The sequence below is a fragment of the Platichthys flesus genome, chromosome 18 (assembly GCF_949316205.1).
Source record: "Platichthys flesus chromosome 18, fPlaFle2.1, whole genome shotgun sequence".
Taxonomy (NCBI): domain Eukaryota; kingdom Metazoa; phylum Chordata; class Actinopteri; order Pleuronectiformes; family Pleuronectidae; genus Platichthys; species Platichthys flesus.
Window position 1 is genome coordinate 16,736,752 of NC_084962.1, and position 18,959 is coordinate 16,755,710.

The window sequence follows — 18,959 nt, forward strand, 5'->3', positions numbered from 1 at the left end:
TGTTTCCTTCATTTCCAAACACAACACAGGTATGCCCTCCTCTCACCTGAGCAAGGCGACTGTCAGAAAATGAAGATGCATTTGTCTGATCCGGACATAGCTGGGTGACAGCCAGTGCACACCCCCCCATCCTCGGAGAAAGCCTCACACCCCGGGGCAAGACAGTGACACACACACATAAAAACACTCTCCAAGGAGGAGTCATGGGGCAAAGGGGAGGAGGGGAGGAGGGGGGAGGGAGCATGAGAGGAAAAGGGAGTGTATCTCTCCTCTCTCTCTCTTTTCTCTGAAACACAAACACACACACCTCCCCTATGTTAGGGGCAAGAGCAAGAGTCACACGCTCACACACACTCACACAGGTACACAGGATACTGAGGTTGACTGAGAGATAGACAGGGACCAGCGAGAGAGAGAGAGAGAGAGAGAGAGAGAGAGAGAGCAGCAACTGGTGGCTCACACACAGTCCAGGCTTCCAAGGAGGGCACGGACATCCAACCCATATGTGTGGCTCCTCTCAAGGCTTCACAGTAAGTGTGCAACATCTTTCTAAAGTCATCCCGCTCATTCGGGACAGAGATTGTGTTTTATTATTATAGATTCTATGGATTCTTTCATTTGTCTTTAATATTTTGTCTTTAATGATTCGAGCCTTTCTCAACCTGTCCTGGTGAAATGTAAAAGTCAAACTGAGCGATTTCTGGAGTCAACCTGTCACATGTTGCCCTTCACACCCGCAGCTGTGCAGCCATTTGACTCATGTCTTGATTTTCAGAACATATTTCTTGCTGTGTCACCGGTTCAGTAGTTTCGGAGTGAGTTGACGCACTTGTGAAAGTCAGTGCTTGTCAGCTGTGGTGCAAAATTAAGGAGAAACCACGTCGTCCATGAATCTCATCTCTCTGCACTTTCACAAGAAGCTGCTTCAGCACATGAGACACCTTTTTCCATGTAGATATTAAAATACTGGATTGCCGTGTGACTTATAAATGTTTTTTTGATTTACTAAAATTACAAAAAAATCGTTTTTGAGTTCTTTGGTCAATTTCCATTAGGTAATGTCAGTCAACGTGTGTGCTTGACAAATATTACCATACACAGGACTTATCTTCCACTATCTCAGAGGCAAACTGATGAGGCTTCAAAAGGAAGAAGGTCTCAAAAAGAGCCATATCTGAGCATTGTCCTTTAATCACACGCCATCTATCTTCCTCTCTTTTCTCAATTCACTTTGTCATCGCGTCGTTCTATCAGCCGGGGGCCACTGATTTTATCAAGAGTGAGTTACAAGAACGACATCAGTCTTCCTGACGAGAGGCGAGTCTATAAGCAACAGGCATGAAGAAAGAGAGAGAGAGAGAGAGAGAGAGAGAGAGAGAGAGAGAGAGAGAGAGAGAGAGAGAGAGAGAGAACGACACTTTGGATCTGGCTGCGGACCAAGTCACAGTCAGTCAGAGGAAGTCTGGTCGATTCACCGGCAGTGCTGGTTTCCTTGTGAAAGTGGTCCTGCTCCGGGGGCCTGACATGCACAGGAACCTCCCTCGTAGCCCAGGGGTTGTGATGTGGACGGTCACAGGATGTGTGGGACGGAGGGGGCAAAGGGGCGAGCGAGCACGAAGGTTCCACTTTGAAGTTTGTTTGTCTGCTCGGAGCAATTGATGGGAAAGTTACATTCTGCGCCAATTCTCCTCCTCCAAATCTCAGACTGGCCGCTTCCTCCTCTGTGTCACACCTCACTCTTCGCCATCTAATTTTAGCTCCATTCAGAACTCGACTTCCTTTCGTCTGTTGTTTGTATTGTCTGTGTGTTTGTCCCTTGAATTGACACATAAAAGCAAAAGGTATAAGAAATGGGTCGGGCTTTCTTGAGGCCGGAATCATCTTTTTATCCAGACATATGGGATAATGGAGACTTATTTAATGTCATTTTTTAATGTGTCAATCTTTCCTCTAGGCCTCCTCCTCCTCCGCTCAGTGCACCACAGCCATGTTGACCCCAGAAAGGTCACTGCAAAGCGCCGGGGTCGCCGCCGCTGCCGCCGCCGCAACGATGCCAGAGTCACAGGATGTCGACATGACCTCTTGGAGCGAGTCAGACTTTGAGGAGAAGTGCACTTACATGGTGAAGGACCAGCCTCTGGAGCAAGCGTCCGCCGACCACGGGAGGACGCGAGCCGAGCGATCCCTCCCCAGAAACCTGGCCCTGAAGCGCGGCCACAACTCAACAGAGGTACGCAGCACAGCAGACGCCTCTATCAGTGCGGTTGTCGTGATTCAAATTGAGGGGGAGGTTTATTTTCGAAGCCATGGGAGTAAAACACTTTCAAACCAATTCCTTGTATGTCCAGGCGATGGGTAAGTATGCACTTTAGCTGCTTCATGTCTTGTTATTGCCGTCTCCTTGCGTCACTCCGGCTTCCTTCCATGCTCTCATCCATCCTCCGGCAGGAAGTACTTGACATGTTGTTGTCTAATTTCAGCCTTTCCTCTCTGTTATGTATATGTTGAGGCAAAGACGGGGAGACAAAGCCCCTGCAGCACGATGCCTGAGGTGCCTGTATGATTAGTAGCTACCTTTTTAAATTCTCAGCCCCTTTGTCACCGGCACACAATTACACCATAAAGCACAGCTCAGGTGCTGGAAACGATCTCCTACATTAAGTGCGTGGCCGTAACAGTGGAGGACGGTTTATGTTTAACTGGATTGATAAGGGATAAGAACACTGAGAGGAAACAGTCTTCTCACACGGCAGTCAGCCCGGGCGTCTGCGGCAGAATACCTGTGCTACCACTTGACCTCTCAAAGAACAGGATACGCTACTGTAACCTCTTACACCGGGCAACCGCTAATGGAGGCGTCAGGCAGGCAGCATAAACTGGAGATAAAATAAGCATGTAGCGGTTGATCCTGCTACACACACTGCGGCAGCATTGGGACGAAAGACAGATGAAAGAGAGAGAATGCTTTACCATTGCTTGAGGGGGATTTGAGCACAGAGCACAAGGTGCAGTCCACTGGTAGGGGTGTGCCCCGTGACACCTTATCCCCTCTTCCCCACCCTGGAGGCCTGAGACGCAGGGGGAGAGTTTCACACCTGCAGGTAGCAGAGCAGGAGTAGTGGTGACATTTTTATATGGTGGAGAAACCAAAGATAAGTCGGGTGATTGGCTTATGAAATATTCAGCGTGTGAAACAAGGGACATGTTCTGTCCCACCCCTGCAAAAGCCTCTGTGGAAGGATTGTCATGATGGACACTATTCAATAAGAGCTAATTGCTTGATTGCTTATTTCCTGAGGGGGTAATTTCCCAGGGAAACAGGGCTTGTGGATAGAGGAAATCGGATGAGGAGGAGTTTATCCTCGGGAATCTCATCCCTCTAATTTAGTTTTTCAACTCAGCCCTCCAATTTGTGACTTGCTCTGTGGTTTGATGTCTCCGTGTCCTCTTTGTGCAACAGGTGCTCGGGGTGAGCAGCAAGGAGCTGATTCCTAAGGGGACGCGTTTCGGCCCCTTGGTGGGGGAGAGCTACACCAGCGACATACTGCTGACGGGCGCCGACAGGAAGTACTTCTGGAGGGTGAGTGACTTTTGCATGAGAGTCTCTGGATTGCATGTGAAATTCTTCGGTTTGTGTTTCAAAACTGTTCACATCCTGTATCTCCATCTGGAGGAGCTGCTGTGGCTGTGGTGTGGCTCTAGTTGAGCCGCTGTGGTCAATGTCTGACTAACCTGCGAAGGGATGAAGATGCTCTTGTGTCGTTAAATGTCACTCAAATCAAATGGGTTTCTACAAGTGCATGCATTGAACTTGGTTAGCCAGTTGTGTGCATGGCTGCCTGAGGTCACACACACACACACACGCACAGCTGTTTGGTTTCAGTGACGCAGCGCTTTTCCGCCGTCTGCGCTTCACTCGGCAGCGGTGGCGCTGCCAGTAAGTACGCCGTGCACACATGTCCTCACTCCGCCAGACTCGAAAAAACTCTCACACTGACTAAGCAAGGAAGTGGCTTCGTGCCTGAGAAGTGTGTTGTTACAAATCGGCAGCATCAGGACGCCTTCCATTACACACAGGCATCTGTGTAATTCTACAGTTTAGAGTCAGCAGCCTAGACATCGTGCGACCCCCCCCCCCCCCCCCCCACAACCAGACAGCCATAACACAGACAATCTGTTACATGACTCAGATTGTTACATGAGGAGTAGTTTTAAAGACATAAGAAGGAGGGGGGGGGACACTTTATAAATTGACTTTTTAAAAGGTCAGCAATCACCCAGATGCAGTAATCGCTGAGCGATAGTGGGTGAGATAGTGAACCCATTACTGCAATCCAGTCATACAGCGAAACTCGTATTTACCGCTGCTTTCACAACTCTAAATGACTTGTGTACCACAAAGTCAGACAACACCTATTTCAGCTGAAAGGAGACACAGGGCTTCCCATCAAGGTCTAAGGAAACCTGTGACATCATGGTTTATTCAGTGCACGCCACACCGTCAATTCCTCGTTGTCGACCTGAATCATCTCTCATCTCGTTATCTGGTTCCCTCGCTCCGCAGGTGTTCTCGGAGGGGCACTTACACCACATCCTGGACGGCCTGAACGAGGAGCGCAGCAACTGGATGCGCTACGTCAACCCGGCGTGCAGCGCAAAGGAGCAGAACCTGGTGGCGTGCCAAAGCGGTTTGGACGTATACTTCTACACCATCAAACCTCTTCAGCAGGGCCAGGAGCTGCTGGTGTGGTACTGCCCGGAGTTTGCCCGGCGCTGCAACTACCCTCCCCTGGGCCATCTGCCAATTGACAATAATGGTGAGTCTGCTTCAAAAGCTAGGATTGGTAATCCTGGGAAAACTAGCAAGTGGAGGCTTTGAAGAAATGCAACTGATACGTCCCTGTCCCCGCCCATCGGCCCTCCTTGTCACAGCTAATTCTGCAAGACACATGAACAGAGGCTGACTTTACCATGGCTTGTTTGATATCTTCTATTCATTCACCTATAAGAAGAGAGCTGGGGTTACTCTGGTGCTTTATCAGTGGGAGCAGGATAGGAGCTAGAAGAAGCTAGTCGGGTGTCCTCGCTGCCAACTTACTCTGACCCTTTAATTCAAGAACTGGTCCAGACTCCCCTGTGCTGGGGCCACCCTGGGATCTAACAATGCAGTGGTAGTATCAGGATCAGTCTTCACGCTTTGAGTCATATCTGCTGCATATTGTCACCGTGGAGGGAGGCACCCGATCAAAGTGCCGGCCGACTGACACTCTCTTTGTGTGGGGGGGTTTAAGAAGTTATTCAAGTCCCACCCACGGCCCCTTTTGTTAAAGCAGGACACAAAGGAGGAGAGTAGGGTCTCGAAAACAGAGGGGACCTGTCTCCAGGTGTAGCCTTAGTGCCTGAGTAAGATGAGATCAATTTCAGGACATTGTTTCAGTTTCCCTTTTTCTTTGACGTCGCATGGAAACACAGCTGCCGGCCCATTCACAAAAAAAAAGCATTTGGCTTTCATTCACAAAAAAAAGTGCAGGAGTCAGCAGAGAGGCCACACGACGCAAAAATACTCACTTGCACACAGACACACTTACACACACACACACACACAAACACAAGAGGCTGCCTGAGGTGCTGACAGCATACTGGCACAAGACCCCTTATTTATTTGGCTCTTAAGGAGGAAGAGAGGTCGGAAGCGCTCCAGTGACTACTTGAACTTCCTGACAAGGCAACCCGCTGACAGATTGATATCTCAACGAGTGTGTGCTGTTTGTTTGCCGAGAGCCGGCCTCTCAGGAGGGGAGGGGGGGGGGGGGGGGTAAAGGAGGGGAGCACACGGGAGATAAGGGTCGCTCTGTGTTTGTATTGGCTGATGTTAAGTCCGTCCATGAGGAGGACGACACTTCTTCCTCTGTTTGTCAGCTTGCATCCTTTTGTCTGCTCTGAGTAAATCTCTCCGCGGGACTTCCTGTGTATAAAGTGGACTTCCTGTGCATGTTTAAATCTTTAGAGCTGGATCCTTATGTTGTAAAAATGTGACCTGTGCTTACAATTAAGAGGAGATTGAATCTTACTTTTAGTTTAGTTTATGTTGGGGCTGGAACATGAGACGTTGTTTCTCATCCTGTGTATGTCTTGCCCCCGCCTGAGATAGAATATACTCTTATAATTGACTCTCCTCCATGCTATCTGCAGCCCGATCAAACACCCATTGTTCCCCTTCCGGGGTCCAGTTTCATAGCTGCTTGGTAGATGTCTGGTAGACAGACACACACACACACACCTGATAAGAAACACATATGTTTATCTTCTCATCTTTATTGTATAAAGAAACTGGTCGGACTACAGCAGGGACCTTTTGAAAAATAAAAAACGCCGGGTGACTTCAAAAGTGGCACGTCCGCATGATGACGTCAGTGTCACGGACAAATGTGTACCTCGGTTGAATGACGATACTGTTGTGTCTGATCTAACAACAAGATGTCACCTGTGTCTAACTTCAAAGCACCATTGTTTATTTGTCTCACAGAACAGAGTCGGGCGCAGGAGAAGACAACGGCGAAGCGAGGACACAGCGTTTCGGAAATCCTCCGAGACGGGCCCTCCAGGTCCCTGACTACCTGTCCCAGACGTCTGGAGAGTTCTTTGTCCCCGCCAAACCGCTCAGCAGTTTTTCCCTTGTGTCCTCGTGTTGTCTACCCAATCCAGACCACCTCAGAATCCATCCACGGGCACAGATACGCACCCCTGCCGCCCCTGCCGACCTGCAACCCGTCCGCTGCCAAACGTCCAGCTCTGAGTCGCCCTGCCCCCTCAATGGTGCACTTGAGCTTTCAGCACAGTCAAGGCCCCGTTGCACCCAAACCTTACCACGAGCCCACCGCGCCCGACCCCGCTCTGAGGCACGCTCCCTATTATCTGCCTCACTATTCCCTCGGCCCAAACAGCATTCTACCTCATCCGTACCCTTTCTGCAGTGATCGACTGAAACCACACGCAGCACTCTCATCTCATCTACTACCATTTGACAGCTATGCACACCTCCTCCGTCCTCTAGCCAAGAGACACAAAGACTTGTCACTTGCACAATCCACCAAACAAGACCTCATTCTTTCACCGACCAGGGAACACAACAACAACAAGGACCTCACATCCAGCTACCTCAGGATCCCCTCAGACGACCTCACTGTACCCACCACATCCGGGGCCTCATCCATGGTCACCTCACTCCGCGGAGCATTGCCCTCCCTTGCACCTGGAGGATGCTCACCGCTGGTGGGCATGGCTGCCTCCTCAGACTGCCTCCCTTCCAGGCCCACCTCTGCTTCTCAGGGCAATGCAGAGGTTGCGATCGACCTCAGGAAGACCAGACGAGGAGGGCAGATCATCGGCTACAAGACTCTGTCGTACCCCCTCACCAGGCAGAACGGAAAGATCCGGTATGAGTGCAACGTTTGCGGAAAGATCTTTGGGCAGCTGTCCAACCTCAAGGTGAGTTACCCCTCATTATGTTAAAGCCGTCTTGTAAAAACACCTGAGTTTCTCTCGTTAACACAATAAATACGTGAATACTCACCTCTGACGTTGTGTCTTCAGGTTCATCTGCGAGTTCACAGCGGGGAGCGTCCCTTTGAGTGTCAGACCTGCAACAAGACCTTCACTCAGCTGGCCCACTTGCAGAAACACTACCTGGTTCACACAGGGGAGAAACCACATGAATGCAAGGTGTGGTTACGATTGTTAAAGACACGTTGTGGGACACATGCTTGTTTGCTTTCTGATGAATGTTGATGTAGTTATCTTCGCTTAGCAGAAACAGGGAGAAACAACAGGCCTGGTTATGTACAAATATTTAAAGCATCTCTGATTAACATTCAATGATGAAGTGTAAAAATAAGTTATCAAGATGAGAAGCAGTAACTATGACTAAGACAAGATGATATAAAAAAAAATGTTAATTCATCTTCCTCTTTCTTTTTTGATATAGGTGTGCCATAAGAGATTCAGTAGCACGAGTAACTTGAAGACCCACCAACGGCTGCACTCGGGTGAGAGGCCTTACCAGTGCAAACTCTGCCCGGCCCGTTTCACTCAGTACGTCCACCTCAAGCTCCACAAACGCCTCCACACCGGGGAGCGCCCTCACCGGTGTCCCCACTGCCCCTGCGCCTATCTCCACTACTGCAGCCTCCAGGTGCACCTGCAGGGCTTCTGCCCGCTCTCTCCCTTGACCTCCCACAGACACTCGACAGAGGAGCTGCACCGCGTCAACGCCGAGATCCAGAGGTTCGACCTGAGCGAGGCGGCGGACCAGCTGGAGGCCATGGCCGCAAAGGCCAAGATGGACAAGGGGAATGTTATCGATCTAATACAGAAGATGAAGACTTGCACCTCGGGCCACCAGGGGGACGTCAGAGGGGAGACTGAGCTGAGCCTCTGCCAATCAGCGGAGGAGTTTTCTGGTGTGCAGATGCATCATGGGAACCATTTACCTCTGCATCCATCCAGCATCAAGCTGGAGTCAAGCTGCATATCGGAGCCGTGAGACAGCCTTGCTAATCCAGCCATATAATCCTTACAGGTCAACTCAGCAGCTGTCTGTTACTGCCCTATTTGAAGTAAAGCCTTATCTCAATCATGGAGTCCCAGGCCCTATACTCTACAGAAACTGTAGCACGTGAAGAATCAAAACTTTATGGCCTTCAACCCTGTGACTTTATAGATTTAATGTACACACCTTCCCTAATTTATTCTGTTTCTACTATGAATCTAAAATGTATAAAAAGACAGATTTGTGCCCTTTTCTGTAATTTTGTTTTTTGTATAACACATGATTATGCATAAAGAAAACTTTTTTTTAATTTGTGGTTTCATTGTGTGAGTGTTTCCGTTTGCGTATGTGTGCCTATGTAGGTCTACCAATTAAAGCCACAATTACAGGAGAAGCATGACTATGCAGCGTTGACGAGGTGAAACCTGAGATGTTTGTGTATAGGGTATATGTGCTCTCCTTTGTGTGAGTGCTGGTGACGTAGGTAAACATCCTGTTATGAGCTTTGGAATACTCCACGCCAGTGTCAGACCCTTCACCCTGGAAAAAAACCCACTCAAAACAACCAGCATGACACAGTTACATCCACTGTCAATAAGATCCAGCTGCGAACTTTCTCACACTCATTCTGTATTTAGTTTCAGTATTAATCAGACGACTGAAATTAGAACAAGGACGCATGCATGACTCCACGGTTTATTCTGAGTAACAGAAGCACAGATGCTAGAGGACTTCCCAGTAGCTCTTCTCTGTAAAGCACAAACTGTAAAGGAATGAAATTGACAATGAATTGATAATATACAAAAACGAACTGAAATAGACTGACTTTCTGTTGCACTGTATCATCTCTGTTGGTCTCAATGTAACATGCAGAACATGAATCTCCAGGTCGGGTCAGTGAACATCAGCAGCTCTGGTCGTCACTCTTTCACTTCCCTGCAAGAAAGAAAACAACGGAAGATAATGTCCCAAAGGATATCAGGAAAAAGACCCTGACCTCTGACCTCTGACCTCTCTTCAGGAGGAAATAGTATCCACCATCACCAACATGTCCAATAATCTTTCTTCACTTTCTTTAACATTGTGAGACTATGCTTTTTGAATTGATTATCAATCAATGGATCTTGAATATTTGGAGGACTGAATTGTGAGCCTAATTTAGTATTTTGTATTATTATTGTTGATTATTATCTTGCTGTTATTACTATGTAGCTGTTGTTATTATTTATTATTGTATTTCTCAAAATAAACAATGAGTTGATGTCCATGTGGAGTTGTAATTGTGATTATGAATATCATTATTATGATCGTTTCGCTTCAGGTGAGCCTCTCAGTCACAGAAGCGATGCCCCTTTAACACGACGCGCTGACGTCACGCGTGTTGGACGGAGGGCAGGCAGCGGGAGAAGTCGGAGGATGTGTCCGGGATGTGAGAGGGAGAAGCCCGGGATCATGTCAGCGGCGGCGGCCTCTCCCTCCCGTGTGTCCGCATCATGATGAACGCGGTCGGGGCGCTCGCCCGCAGGATGCCGTCCGCGGCCGGGCGCAGCGGCTGCTGGATCGCGTGGTGCCAGGCGGTGCTGCTCGGCGCGTCGGCGCTGGTGATCGTGGCCGAACGCAGCGCTCGTAAGTGGGCATAGATCCCCCCCTCACCCCCTTGACCGCCGTGCTCACTCTCTTTCCGACTGTCGGTTGAAAATGCGGGGTTTTGTTCGCATGGGGCTGAATGTCGCTGGGATGAATTGAACAATGCATGTTGCAGCTCAGCCATGATGCTTCGTAATGGAGCTGATCCAGCAGCACGCGTAGTTCAGCCTGGGAACACTGGTCTATTGTTATCCAGGAGCAAAGCATCATCTACTGGACACATAAACCTGTTTAAATGCTTAACAATATATATAGATATATGCGTTGGCAGAGATGTTTTGGCCTCAGGATCCCCAGGGGTCATCCCTCAGGGTCACCCAATTGGAAATTAATTAAATACGACTTCATTTATTATTAACCAATCAAGGCCTGACCTTCATACCTTCAGGTACAATGCTCAGATTTTAGATTTCTCTTGCTGTAACAACACCATTAAATTGTTGATAGTCTTATGAATATTAATAGTGCACCAGTAAACCAGTGAATGCACATCTGGAGTGTGCGTTAAACCCCCCTCCAGCACACAAGGTGATGAATCCCTGACTAAGCAGATCAATGGGGCAGGACACAAGAGGAGCAAGGTGACTGCACAATGTCTGACTTTGACTTTGACTTTGTCTATATATATATTTAATATTCCTGACTGATAAAACAAGTGCTAAACGCTGCAGGGACTCAGCGTTGTCCCAGAAATATTAGTTGTTAGATTAAACGCTAAAAACTCTGTGGTCCTTGTCAAGTTAGATGCTTCAACTCATTAGAAAAGCTTCCTTTTAAATTAAACAACGATTTACTAGATCAATGTTTGTAAAACAACATGATAAACCAGACTGCATGTGTCATAATTTTTTATTTACAGCAAACCAATGTATCACACAAGCCATAAAAATTGCATCTGCATGTCTGTATCTGTTTTCATGTCTGTGTGTGTGTGTGTGTGTTTGTTTGTGTTTGTGTGTGTGTGTGTGTGTGTGTGTGTGTGTGTGTGTGTGTGTTAGTGATCTACTGTATAGGGTTTTACCTTTGGAATGAGGAGACCCAGTGGGCGGGCCTCACTCTCGGCCTCTTTCTGCCGGGTACGGCCGTGCAGCTGCTCAGTATGAAGTGGTACCACGACGATGGAGATGACCGGCGGTGCCACCTCTCCCTCATGCACATTCTGCACTTGGGCATCTTCAGGAGGTACAATACAATACAAGGCCATCAACCCTGTTCAGAATATGTGTTGTTGTTCACTGCAAGGCACCTCAGCTGGAAACAGTTGTTCGGTGCCCTCTGCCATAAGAACATTTGCTGACGTCACTTCAATCAAAGCCAACAGTAAATATTCCTTGCTTCAGTCTGTCATTGAAACCTTCAGCAGGAGGTTAGCCATCACTATCTGTGCCTGTCTCTTGCCCCCTCTTCTGGCAGGTTATGGGACTGCATGAGGTGTGTGTTGCACACTCAGGGCTCAGTGGCAGATCTGGGAGCTGCCGTCATGCAGCAGGCGGACGTGGCTGCCCTGTGGCTGCTGGAGGCCCTCGTCCTCACGCTGCCTCAGACCCTGCTGCAGGCGTATGTCGTGGTGTCCACCGATGTGGGCTTCGAGTCACCAGGTAAACTCTCCCATGCTTTATCGATGTTTTGGACAATTGTTCTGTTTGATATCTGAACAGGAAATAATGTCTTTTTACCCCTTATTGTCTCCTTCTGTCTTTCCCTCCAGTGGGTTACTGCTGTGGACTGTGTGTGCTGTCCATCTCCTGGGCCCTGGTGCTGTTCAGCAGAGCCTGCTGTCTGATCCGGCCGGGCCACCTGGCCATGCCTCCGGCGGCCCTGCTGTGCCAGCTGGTGTGGAGGGCAGGCATGCTGGGTGCCCGGGTGACTTGTCTCATGTTCTTTGCCAGGGTCTTTAACTGGTGGGTCCTAGGAGTAGCAGGTGAGCATCAAGCCCCGGTGACACCAAGGTCTGACACCACTCAAAGGAGGAGAGATGGTGCAATTAAATTGGACAAATGATTTCAGTATAGTAATTCTACGATACCAAATAAAGGAGCAAGAGCCTGGATTTATATAGAATAAAAAGCATATCATTTACATGTGGTTTCATTCTAACTCTCCTCTGAGTGATTCAGCATAGATCCAATTTCTTAAGTGGCTCCTCTTCATCGTCTTGCTACTGTACATTTGAATCCTGTTCTGCACTTGCACCTTCTCGTCTATTTTTACGCTGACCTCCAGGTTTCCACTGGCTCACGGCGTCCTTCTGGCTGGTCTCACAGCAGCCCGACATCTGCACCGGCCCGTGGTGTTGGCCCGCCTTCAACGCCGTCATGGGGCTCGTCCACGTCTTCCTCTTCCTCAACGTCAAGGACGGACCCTCGCGCTACCGCATGGCCAGCTTTTATACAGTGAGACATGACTTTTAATTACACTCACGCACACACACACTCACTCAGACATATAGGCAGATATTGTGCATTGTCACCCTCCTCTCTGCGTCCTTCGCTTACAGTGACGTAAAGCTGTCTGCAGATGATTGATGCTGTGACCTTCTCTCCTCCCCCAGTTCATGCTCGTGGAGAACGCCACTCTGCTGCTGGCCGCCTCCGACTTCCTCAGCGAAGCCTCGTGGGACAGCGTGACCCTTCCCACCACGGTGCTGGGCAGCTTTCTCCTCGGTGAGTCACTCGCTCATAATTAGGCAAGTGTCACAACAGTTTGTGTAGTATGTGAGTAATGTGCGTCCAGTGCTGATTCAAAGTGTTTAAAACATCTTTGTTATTCTTTCACAAGTGATGACTGCCCCTTGAATGCTTCTCCATAAATATAAGTGGTGATGTCATAAATATTTACCATTGTATGCAGGGTATAGTCATATTGGAAGGGAAGGTTAATGAACAGGGATCTTTAATGTCTTACAACTTTAATGTCTTAAAATCGGCAGAGACCAAGTCTGAACTGCATAACCATCACATATATGAAATAAATAAAAATACACATTTGAAATTAGTACTTAGAGCATTCGAGATAGAACTGATATCTTGAAATATTCAAATTACATTTAACCACAGAATTTCGTTTGCAACCACCCGAACCAAAACTGACCCATTCTATTAGTAACATCAACCATTTCCTGTCCCAGGTGCCGCCTCTCTCGTCCTCTACTACCGCTTCCTCCATCCCAAGTCAACAGAGATCTCCCAGGGCACGAACCACAACCACATGGGCAGCACGTGTATAGAACAGGGGGAGTCCTCCTTCTCTCTCGGGGACAAAAGCCTGCCAGCTGCCTCCAATCAAAACCACGGCAGCTTCTCCCTCTCGGGCGTGGCTGGTACTCTGCTGGAGCACCCGGGAACCTGTGGCGGCCAGCCGAACAGCTCCTGCCCGTGCTACCACCACCACTGGCTCTTGATCCGACTCGCCCTCAAGACGGGAGACATGGGGAAGATCAACAGGGCGTACGGGGCCGGCGGAGCGGCGACCATGCTGGACTTGGAGGAGTACAACCAGGGGTTCAAGAGCAACGAGGGCATCACCATCACAGCAGGGGGCAGCTGCGAGGGCGTCTCCACCTCCGAGTCTCAGGGGAAAGGCCTGGCGCCGCTCTCGGACTGCAAGGACGAGTTCCAGAGCATGAGCGAGCCCTCATCCATCGATCAACCCGAGGAAGAGTTCGACAGCCTGGAGATGGAGAGCCCGATGGAGTCGCCCTCGTCCGACTATAAACGCAGCTCGCCAGAGGGCAAATCTGTGTTTGGAGACAGCCCGGAGCCATATTTCTGCCCCACGGAGTCCAGCTCCACCCTGTACTTCAGTGCAGACCCTCAGTCCCCCAGCAGCGGCAGTAACCCCCGCTTGGACCGGGACACGGGAGGTCGGGAACATGGCGTTCGCCTCAACTCCATCCCCAGCGACCCAGCCCTTCACAGAGACGTGCGCGGGCTCATGGGCCGGGTCGGGCCGCGCTGCACTTCCACTCCCAAACTGGACTCGGGAGTGCCGGACTCTCCCTCCGGTGTCCCCCACCTCACGGGTCCGAGGAGGCAGCTGATCATGTCCAGGAGGGACGAGGACGAAACCTTCTAGAATCAGGGAACAGCAACTCAATCCTTTTTTTGGAAGGCTGCTTTTTCATCTTCCTAGTGTTGTAGAGTGAAAAGGCTGGCAACATTTCACCTCTGTATGCCTATATCTTTAGTACACTGTGGGCTCGGTATATGCAATAACAACTTTTGGGATAACGCTAAGCTAGCCCGCACTTGTGAACTGTTAAACTATTTTCTAAAAGCATTGCTTTGCCCAAATTGCCGGACGCACAGCGGTGAGACCATCGGCAGCGTTTTCCTCCAACATTGAGGAGACAACCCGAGAGCTGATTGGCCTCATGGGTGGTGTATACATGGGTGGTGTATACATGGGTGGTGTATAGAGCTCAGACACTGTTTATATGACGTGAAGTAACGTTTTATTCATTCAGCCATAGCAGCAGTAAATGTAAAGCTCCACAAAAAGTGTTACCGTGCAGCAGAGGGAGCACTGGTTCTGCCAGGTTGTAATTATTAAGCCATGGGTTATATCAACGGCATTAGAAAGATGCAGCTGCTTTATGATCTCAGGCAGCTGATGGTCTTTACAGTACACACAGAAAGCTGCTGTTTAATCCCAGTTAATAACCAGCAGTTACCAGAGAAGTTATTCCTCCATCAAAAGGGGGCGAGGGGTATCTGACCTTTTGAATATTACCCATCTCAGCATCGGCCAGAGTTCTGTCGGCTTATTAAAAGCACAAGTATCTTCAGTATCATATGTCTATTGATGTGAATTCCATGTTATTCCCCCCCCAAAAAGAAAATATACTGTGTTTTTTTTGTATAGTCGTGTTGACTGGCATTGTTTTGAGCAGGGCTAGTACCTGAAAGAACTGTGTCTTGATGTTTTAACTTCATTTACATGTTGACCGTGTATTTGCTGAATTGTTTTGGGGGATTTTGCTTTATGTTGTGGGCTGGGGGGGGGGGGGGGGGGGAGTAAAAATGTCTCAGGCATTAACTTTAAATTCAAACGTACATTGAGTGATAACATTATGTAAAATAGATGCTTATGAGGCACCTGTAGTGACTTTTTTTTTTTATGTGGACGCTATTTCCAGGGGACGAATGCATTTGTGCTCATTGCTGTTAAAAAGGGATGAAATCCACCGTGCAGTTAAATGATGCTGGGTGTTTCTTCTTGTGCCCGTGTGACTGCCGACATGACATTTTGAACTGTGAAGTGCAAAGGCCACTGGTGGCTTTAAATAAGCAATAAATAACCTATGTAGTGGGATGACTGGAATACAAGTGTTTTGTTATTATAAGTTATGTTATTGTTTGGTTGATATTTAACTCAATTCAAATGAATTCAACTCAATTTTTTAAATAAATTCAACTCAACTTTTCAAATAAATTTAATTCAGTGATCGGGCCCTAATAATACAAAAAAACTCATCTACTCTCAGTGAGTAACATCAAAATAGATCTTGAAAATAAAAACAGGACTGAAATATTAAAAATTATAATACAAGGAAAACACAGGTAGAGAAAGAAAATTAAAAATAGATTTTCAGACAGAAGTATATAAATATTCTTGGTATATGGAGCTTTTGACAATCAAAACACAGAAACTTTACTGGATGGATTGCTTGTGTCTCTCTCTCTCTCTCTCTCTGTTTTAAAGTGAAATCACAGATTATTCGATGATACCTTGACCGCGCAGCGACCGTCAGTCGCACTAACTCAAGTTCTATGTGAGCATCTGATTATCAGCATTCACAGATGAGACTGAAATAGCAACATCGTGACCGCCGTCACGTTGAGTGAACGTGGGATGGGCAGAGGCTGTGTGGTCCAGACAGGAGCCAGGCTTCACATCTTATCTCCAGCCTGCACGTTCAAACATCCTGGAGGCTCACAGAACAACCAAGAAACATGTAAGAGCTCTTCTTCTCATTTCTTTGAAGATCTTGGCAATTTTATCTTTATTTATTCACCATTTAGCTCACCAGCTTTTTACAGTTTTTCCTGTAGCCATTAACAAGTCAGTCTGCTATTTGCTTTAGTGAAGAACTGGATCTTTTGCTTTATGTTAGGGTTACACATTACTTTTGCACATATTGAACAAATATAGCCTCTCATTTGAACCATTCTTTAAATTTTTCTGTGTTCCAAATGAAAACATCCTTTGTGATGTCACGCTATGGTAAATATTTACACCTCTGTATTTACTTCTCAGAAAAAGGACGGTTTCCTCTTAACGCCGGCCTCCTCCGAGCAACTTCTGTTTTGTGAAGATACTGGAGGGTGGTGGTGAGGTCATCCTTCACACTCCTTATCTTCACACACATTTAAAGGGTAAGTGCTCTTTAACATGCTCTCTAACAGATTCTCAAACATGCTCTTTAACATGTTTTTAAATATTTGGATTACATCAAATTAAGATGTGACTGAAATATATTAGAGAATATTATATATTTATTCTTTTTTGAAATGTTATGACGTAGATAATTTAAAAGGATGTGGGCTGTTTATGTCATATTATTTTTTGAACACCAATATTTTAGAAATTAGACTTTTAATTCTTATTGGCTTAACACAAATATTGTACTACAAATGTACAAGTACATACCTTTACAAGTTTATTGCAACACCTTTCATTTTTTAAGATGTAATCATGGAATGATTTCTTCTTAAAGTAACTTTACTATTATTTATTCTTGACTAAAATCTAAATTTACACATGTTTCACATTTTCATTGGCTACTATCAGAGCCATATTTCCTTAATTCCCATCAAACATAGTTTTTTTGTTTTAACAGCAGAGCATGTTTCTGATGGACACACAAACCTCTCACACACACATAAATATAACATCACAGGTTAAGGTATTAGTTAAGCTGTTACAAAGGCAATCTAAAGTTTATTTCCAAACTCAGTGACAATTAGCAGAAGAATAAAAAGAGAAACTGCAAATCATGTAGATCAGAGAGAGAGAGAGAGAGAGAGAGAGAGAGAGAGAGAGAGAGAGAGAGAGAGAGAGAGAGAGAGAGAGAGAGAGAGAGAGAGAGAGAGAGAGAGAGAGAGAGAGAGAGAGAGAGAGAGAGAGAGAGAGAGAGAGAGAGAGAGAGAGAGAGAGAGAGAGAGAGAGAGAGAGAGAGAGAGAGAGAGCTGGAGGACTCCAGGACTCCAGGAGGACGGGGTTAATCTGTCTGCTCAGACAGCGTCAATAGGTTTGGGAGGAGCGACGCAGCACGTAATCTGATGCGCCGCCTGCCGCTCACCCAGGGCCAGCAATGGTCTGGACTGGGAAGGGTCAGCTGCCTTAACTGGATTACAGGACAATACGTCAGTGAAAGGACACCTGGACACAGATACACATATACCCATGTACACACAGGTACACAAGTGAAAGAGTCAGAGGTTTGTTTTTCCCCCTGTGCAAGAAGCTTGAACTCTTTACTCCCTGAGAAAAGGCCTCAGAGCTTCTCTGCATCTCTTTAATTTCTCCAGATCTTTGAATTCTCTTTCCCCTTTAACCTTCTACAGTCATCTGCTGCATCTAATTGATATGTTCTTCTTCCAGATCTCTGTTTTGCTGAAGTCTGACTTGAGCACCGGGGTGTCTGAGGGCCTGCTACAGAAGAATGATGGAGACAGGCCAAAAGCCAGACCCGGAGGAGCAGGTCCCGGACAACAAGGTGGTTGGGAGTGTGGACTTGTCCGGGTTCGAGGTGACCGCCGAGCGCCTGGAGCAGCTGATGAAGGGCATGGAGGTGCTGCTGTCGGACGTGGAGCAGCTGCGGGGCGAGTGCAGCCACCAGGCCACCGAGCTGATTCGATCGGCTGTGGACCTGAGGCAGCAGCAGGAGGAGCTGAAGGAGAGCTACTCCCAGCTGTCCCGGGAAATGCAGGAGATCACGGACACAATGGAAAACCTGTTCAAAACCGAGAGCACCTCTGAAGCAGAGGAGAAGCAAGCAGAGGAGAAGCAGACAGAGGAGCTGAACCAGCAGCTCTGGGGGACAGGGGCGGACTGACAGACTTATTGATGGGGGGGTGGTTTCCGAACGGGGTGTGTGCGTGAACATTTGGAAGGAGTGAGTTTCGGAGGTGGTGTGTTACCCAGAGGTTTTCATGGATTTGAATGAGACTTTTTAATGGAATTATATAAACGGTAGAAATGCACGAGTCTGTATTACTTTGCCTAATAGTAGTAATTTAACACAATACAACACCTCTTTAAAAACAATATTAATAATATTATGTCAAGTCATGATAAAATAAATAAATATGTTAAGATATATTTCAAGTTAAATGTTTGATAAGTTGATTGTATTTATTTTTTCAGTAGTTAAAAGTGAATTAAAAGATAAATATTGGGTTCAAAAACCCATCAAAACCAGTTAAAAAAAAAACAGATTGAAGCATGTTACAACTGGTCAGAATCCACCTTTTTATTGGATAAAGTTAAATCTTCCCCTTTTGGCATTGGTTTAATAAAACTAAAACTTTATGAGCTTAAGAAAGGTTTGATTTGTTGCATTGCTTTCAAACTAGATGACTGTGCAGTTGTCTGTAACACAGGGTGATGAGGAGACTGTGTAAACTTTGTGTCAACAAATCCTTTACTTGTCATCAGTTTTATTTCCTGCACTTCACACAAACACACACGTAGTTATTTTCACCCAGGCATTCTGCATTCATAACGACTAAAGTATATATTATGCTCTCGTCTGCCTTCC

At 47.2% G+C, this 18,959-nt stretch overlaps 2 protein-coding genes across 2 annotated transcripts; both read left to right on the plus strand.

The window, feature by feature from the left end:
* Positions 1-367: 367 nt before the first annotated feature.
* On the plus strand, positions 368-8,858 carry LOC133973088 (PR domain zinc finger protein 1-like). The gene is made up of 7 exons (XM_062410731.1): positions 368-530; positions 1,955-2,230; positions 3,461-3,580; positions 4,565-4,817; positions 6,527-7,488; positions 7,594-7,722; positions 7,985-8,858. The coding sequence occupies exons 1-7, from the start codon at positions 504-506 to the stop codon at positions 8,540-8,542; spliced, it is 2,325 nt and encodes a 774-aa protein (XP_062266715.1). The 5' UTR covers positions 368-503; the 3' UTR covers positions 8,543-8,858.
* Positions 8,859-9,964: 1,106 nt separating this feature from the next.
* Positions 9,965-18,841, plus strand: xkr5a (XK related 5a). Its single transcript, XM_062411730.1, has 9 exons — positions 9,965-10,174; positions 11,194-11,377; positions 11,609-11,793; positions 11,904-12,116; positions 12,419-12,588; positions 12,747-12,858; positions 13,323-16,151; positions 16,454-16,572; positions 17,801-18,841. Exons 1-7 carry the CDS (start codon positions 10,042-10,044, stop codon positions 14,267-14,269), a joined length of 1,944 nt encoding a protein of 647 aa, XP_062267714.1. The 5' UTR covers positions 9,965-10,041; the 3' UTR covers positions 14,270-16,151; positions 16,454-16,572; positions 17,801-18,841.
* The last annotated feature ends 118 nt before the right edge of the window (positions 18,842-18,959 follow it).

Excerpts from the sequence above, each read along its gene's own strand:
- LOC133973088 (XM_062410731.1), top strand. The coding sequence starts at position 504 with ATGTGTGGCTCCTCTCAAGGCTTCACA. Across the intron at positions 531-1,954 it reads GCTCCTCTCAAGGCTTCACA|GCCTCCTCCTCCTCCGCTCA; the intron begins GTAAGTGTGCAA and ends TCTTTCCTCTAG. Across the intron at positions 3,581-4,564 it reads ACAGGAAGTACTTCTGGAGG|GTGTTCTCGGAGGGGCACTT; the intron begins GTGAGTGACTTT and ends CTCGCTCCGCAG.
- xkr5a (XM_062411730.1), top strand. The coding sequence starts at position 10,042 with ATGATGAACGCGGTCGGGGCGCTCGCCCGCAGGATGCCGTCCGCGGCC. Across the intron at positions 11,794-11,903 it reads TGTGGGCTTCGAGTCACCAG|TGGGTTACTGCTGTGGACTG; the intron begins GTAAACTCTCCC and ends CTTTCCCTCCAG. Across the intron at positions 12,589-12,746 it reads GCATGGCCAGCTTTTATACA|TTCATGCTCGTGGAGAACGC; the intron begins GTGAGACATGAC and ends CTCCTCCCCCAG.